This window comes from Atta colombica, unplaced genomic scaffold, assembly GCF_001594045.1.
Source record: "Atta colombica isolate Treedump-2 unplaced genomic scaffold, Acol1.0 scaffold229, whole genome shotgun sequence".
NCBI classification, from domain to species: Eukaryota; Metazoa; Arthropoda; class Insecta; order Hymenoptera; family Formicidae; genus Atta; species Atta colombica.
In genome coordinates, this window is record NW_017259326.1 from 339861 (window position 1) to 345606 (window position 5746).

Below are 5746 nucleotides of genomic sequence, written 5' to 3' on the forward strand. Positions count from 1 at the left end.
ATATATTACATAAATATAATAGTTGTAGACCTATCTACGTATAATTGCGCATTTCTATAAACTCTCTTATGCACGATTATTTCCAGATATGTTAAGGATAATCTTATCTGGGAGATAATATTTCCATTATAGATTAGGGAGATATCTCTTGGATAAAGATCTAAATTTAGAGGTCAAGAAATAGAGCATTAAAAAGAGTGAAGTAGCCTAATTAGACTGCTCACGCCGTCACTTTATTGTGAAGCAATGTTTTTAAACAATGGGCTGTTATTTTTATGTCCACACTCATATATATGTGTATATATATATATATATATATATATAATGTGATAATATATGTCGAAAATTATGTTAATTACATACATGTAAAATAAGAAAAAAAACGTAATACGTTCGATATTATAAAAATTAAATGAATAGATAAGAAAAGCAAGCAAAGAAAAAAATTTTAATTTAATTAGATATTCATCAAGATTGATATTATATCAAGATAAATAATATAATAAATACTCATAAATACGATAATTTCACTGTGCGTAGCTTAAGCAGTATCTCCAGATATTATATTCAACATAAATAATATCATCGACATATCCTTTGCATTTTCCTGTTAGAGCTGAATATAACACGAACTCTCATCATTCGTGTAAGTTTTATAATTGTAAATTGCACATTAGTTTTTATAATTATTTTATTTCATAATTAACTTAATCTTTTCATGCGGATACATATTGAAATACATATTAATAATCTTTTGACTTCACACATAATTTTATAACTTAACTCCACTCTTTCTCGCCGTCCAACGAAGAAATAGTTTCGATAGTTTTTATAAATGACATATTGCGTAACTGTATTTAACTGCGACATGATTCTATATTTTATCCTTTAAACTTAAAATTTATTCAACGTTTAAACATTGGGTATTAATTTAAATCTATGTTATTTTTATTTGGCTGATAAAGACTTACAAGTATAGTTGAAACATTTGGTTTTTTTGTATGATATCGAATACTAATTAATTGTGAATAAAGATAATATATTAGTTTAAATTGAAATCTTTCCTTTGCTCGTTTTTTTTTATCTATCTACTCATTTAATTTTTATGTTAATTACACTTTTATCAAATAAAATTATACATATAGAATATTACGTTATTAATCTGAATTCCAAAGTATCATTATTGTTGACATCTCGTTTATTATTTGTGCAACCTCATATTTGTGTCTTATTTTTCTGCTATATTTACTAATGCGCATCAATAAAATTATTTTAGTCTTTATATTGTTAAATAAAATTATTGTTATTATAACGTAATCGTAGTTTTATTCTTTTGTAAAAAAAAAACAATACAAAAGTTATTTTCTTAATTATTTTATTTTCTTAATTATTCTTATTATTTTTCCTAAATGTAGATTGAAATATTTGCTATTACATACGTGAAAAAAAAACATAGCTGACCATATTTTATAAATAATTATTTATATTTGATTATATATAATTTTTATAACAAATGTTATAAAAATAATGCTTAGAGAGATAGCATAACGATTCGTGTTGATTAAATAACAATTCCTATACTTCTAGAAGCATTTTTTTAATATCGTTTTCTGAAGACAGATTCTTTAATCATTATTTTTAAATTGGTAATATATTCACAACGAATTTCTCTTTAATCTTTCTAAATAACTAAAAATATAACATTTTCTATTTTGAATATAAATACAAGAAAATAAATATTTTTATAGAGAAGCTGTGAAATGACGCTCATGACGGATTGCTGGGCCCTGGATGGCATAATAATTCTAACAATTCTCATTATAACCGCCTACCTTTACATGACTCGCAATTTTAAGTATTGGAAAAAACGGGGTGTGTTGGAAATAACGCCATCATCTTTCATGGAATGTCTATTTCGAAAGAAAGCCCCGGCATATTTCCTAAAAGAATTATATGACCGAGCGAAGGGTGAACCTTATATCGGTTTCCACATTCTGGATAAACCTATCTTATTAGTTTGCGATCGCGAAATCATTAAGAGTATCTTGATAAAAGATTTTAATATCTTCTATGACCGATACGCCACGGGTAATCCAAAAGACCGTATTGGATACACTTCTCTCTTTTTAATTAATAATCCTGCTTGGAAAATTTTAAGAACAAAATTATCACCATTCTTTACTTCCGGTAAAATGAAAAAAATGTTTGATTTAATGCTAGAATGTACAAATCATTTAGATGAGTATCTCGATTCATTAAAGTTAGATGGTAAGTTGGAGAAAGTTATTAAACAATTTATAAAATAATTTTAAAAATGTTGAAATACATATAAAGATTAATTACGTCTGTAAATTTTTTGTAGTACTAAAATATTTTATATATTTCTTATATTTATATTTATATATTTTATACACACAAAAATATTTATTCGTGACAATAAGAACCAAGAATCGATATACATAATATTTACATTAGACGTTTAATTAATTGAAGACATTGTCGGCAGATAAAGGACAAATAATAGAGGCGAAGGATATAAGCTCTAGATTAACAATCGATATGATCAGCAGCACTATTTATGGACTCGACGTGAACACGTTCAAAAATCCAAACCTTGACTTTCTAAAATATGGCAAGAAGATATTTACGAATAATTATCTGCGTGCTTTAGAGATACTTGCAATGTTTTTCCTTCCAAACATATCTCGTATAGCTCGTCTAAAATTGTTCGGTACAGAGGCTACCGCTTTTTTGCGCAAGTTTTTCTGGGAAACATTGACTAGACGCATGGAATCCAGCGAGAAAAGACACGATCTTATCAATATTCTGATCGAACTCAAGAAAAACAATCATGATCATAAAATTGAAGACTTTGGTAAGTGAAATTATACTTATTGTATAGTTTATACATAAAAGTAAATAAAGATATGTAACATTATAATTTATAATGATAAAATTAGACAAGCAATAATAACATGTAAGAAAATATCGTATAGTTATCATCATATAACTCATAACGATCTTCAAGAAGACATTGGATGTGTTTCAATGTCTTCTCGAAGCTGAGATGTCCCAAGTTATTCTTTAATGGGTTGAATAAAAGGATCATTTCCTTTATGTTTCACTTCTTGAATATGAATGCCGATCTCTCCACTGTACGATCCAAAACGTTCATACTTTCGCTTCTTTTTTTCTTCGGACAGCGAAGAGAAAGAGCTCCTTCCTTTCCAAGCTAGTTCGATTGAATTTGCGAACTTATCGCAACTTATCGCAACTTATTCTACACTGTATATATTTCCTCAAGCTGAACCGATTAGATATGCACTTGTTCATAATCTAACTTCTGATATGTACGAAAATATGGATATCATCGTACAATTCATTTATCTCATGCGATAAGGATATGGGATTTCATTTGTGCGTTGTACGACAAATTTTTCAAGTCTGTTAATTGACTATAGGATAGAGAGATCCGAGGACCTCTATGTTCTGCATATATTTGTCTTACGACAAAAATAAAATCCTACCCTAACTCATCAACTTCTGATTAAATTAATCGACGATTAACTCGCAAAAGTGCCATCAGCAGTTTGTATCTTCTCTCTCTTTCTCTTCTGTATTTAGTTCTCACGTTGGTAATGATTAGTTAACCATCGAGCGTTTACCGGGATTAGTGAAAGAGAACCTAAGACTACTACCGTTGTAAATTGTTATCTTTCTCTGGTATTCACGCCGATATTCCCTCTTCCGCACATCCATTTACAGAAATCGGTAGTGCTGATCTTTATTATCTTATGGAGCTACTCAAATAAAAAGTTCGGTAGCTATTTTTCTTCCAAACGATAATCGATCTTAATTGCAGCAAACAACGGAGGCTTTCAAAACTTTACAAATGAAATTAAATTTTAGAATTCGATGAGGATGTTCTCATGGCGCAAGCGATCAGTTTCTTCGCAGCCGGTTTCGATACAACCGCACAGCCTATTGTTTTCACGTTGTACGAACTCGCATTACAACCGGACATTCAGAACACCCTAAGAAAAGAAATTCACCAAGCGCTCAACAATTTCGATGGAAAAATTACATACGACATGGTGCGTCAATATCATCTGTCCTATCAAATAATTTCTGTGAAAAAATGCTGATATAAATATTGTTCATACTTTTGTCCAACTATTGATTTCATTCCTGAGTAAATTTTAAAACTTGATAAATCTTCAATATGTAAAAATAATATCTTTATTCTATTAGATCATATCGCTACCGTATATGGATATGGTGGTATCGGAAACTTTAAGAAAATACCCTCCATTGGGATTTCTGAATCGCAATACAATGGAGACTTACCAAATACCAAATTTTAATCTCGTACTTGAGAAGGATACGCCGATTTATATCCCAATGCTTGCTCTACATTACGATCCGAAATATTTTCCCAATCCTGAAAAATTTGATCCAGAGCGATTCAATGAGGAGAACAAACGTAATATACCATCATGCGTTTACTTCCCTTTTGGAGACGGTCCACATTCGTGCATAGGTAAGGCAATTGATTTTAACTATGATATCAAGAAAAGATTAAAATTGCTAATCACACATGAAATTGAAATCAATAAAAATGGGAAAAGCACACTTTATAACTAGACAAATCTAAAATTTTACATTTAGACAATTAAGTTGTAACGTACGAGTTGTTGTATTTTAATTATAAAATTGAATTTGAAAACATAAATTAAGTAGCATATATTTTAAAGTGTTTGTTACATGCACAGATTGCATTATAAATGAATCAGAAATAAAGAAATCAGCGGAAATAAATTGCAATATACACAATTACTTAATGTTAATGCAATGAAATTTCAAATCATGATAGTGATTATGCAATAATATTCGAGACTTTTTTTAATTTAACTAGACTCTACGATTGCAGAGAATTATGAAATTGATGATTTCAATTACAAAGTCGCAAAAATAAGAAAAATAAAATCAATTAATAATATTTAGAATTTAATTTTTTTTAAATATAATAAGTTGTATATTATTGTAAATAGTTGTATATTATTGTAAATATAATAAGTTGTATATTATTATACGTTTTGCAGGTAATCGCTTTGCATTGTTAATGATAAAATTGATACTCTTTAAAATGTTGAACAAGTGTGAAGTAACACCATGCGAAAAAACTATAATACCAGTGATCATTGATTCAGCAGTGGCTTTGACAGGACCGTTAAATGGCGTAATATATCTCAATATGCGAAAAGCTAATACTGTTACCGATTAAAATTTGACAAAATATTATTGATTATAATCACATTTTTGTATTAACATTATTTTCACATATTTTGTATTAACATTTTATCATTCACTAATCTGTAAGAATAAATCGAGAAATATTTTTAGCATGGATAAATCGAAAAATACTTTTAGTAAGGATAAATCGAGAAATATATTTTTTAGCACGAAAAACTTCAATTCTTTAGTTATTATATAAAATGAGGAAGAATTCAATTCAACTAAACTTTAGAATTATGACTCTAAACTACAAACGTAAAATTTAAAATATACTTTGCTTACTTATTATTAAATTACAAAAGATAATAATATAAAGAGGAATTTTTGTCAAATATTTCTTCATCACCCGCAGAATGATGGTTTTTCCTTTATTCGTCGACATTGTAAATATAGGAGGCAGCCACAAGAGCAGCCGGTCACATACTGATGCGATGATATATATATATATATA

At 28.4% G+C, this 5746-nt stretch overlaps 1 protein-coding gene across 1 annotated transcript in view; it reads left to right on the forward strand.

Moving 5' to 3' along the window:
- Window positions 1–5284, forward strand: part of LOC108688358 — an 18519-nt gene extending 13235 nt beyond the window's left edge. Inside the window, 6 exon segments of the mRNA XM_018194593.1 lie at window positions 582–646; window positions 1749–2268; window positions 2507–2875; window positions 3910–4094; window positions 4252–4540; window positions 5103–5284. Of these exon segments, the coding sequence (XP_018050082.1) occupies window positions 582–646; window positions 1749–2268; window positions 2507–2875; window positions 3910–4094; window positions 4252–4540; window positions 5103–5284 (1610 nt within the window).
- Window positions 5285–5746: the final 462 nt, after the last annotated feature.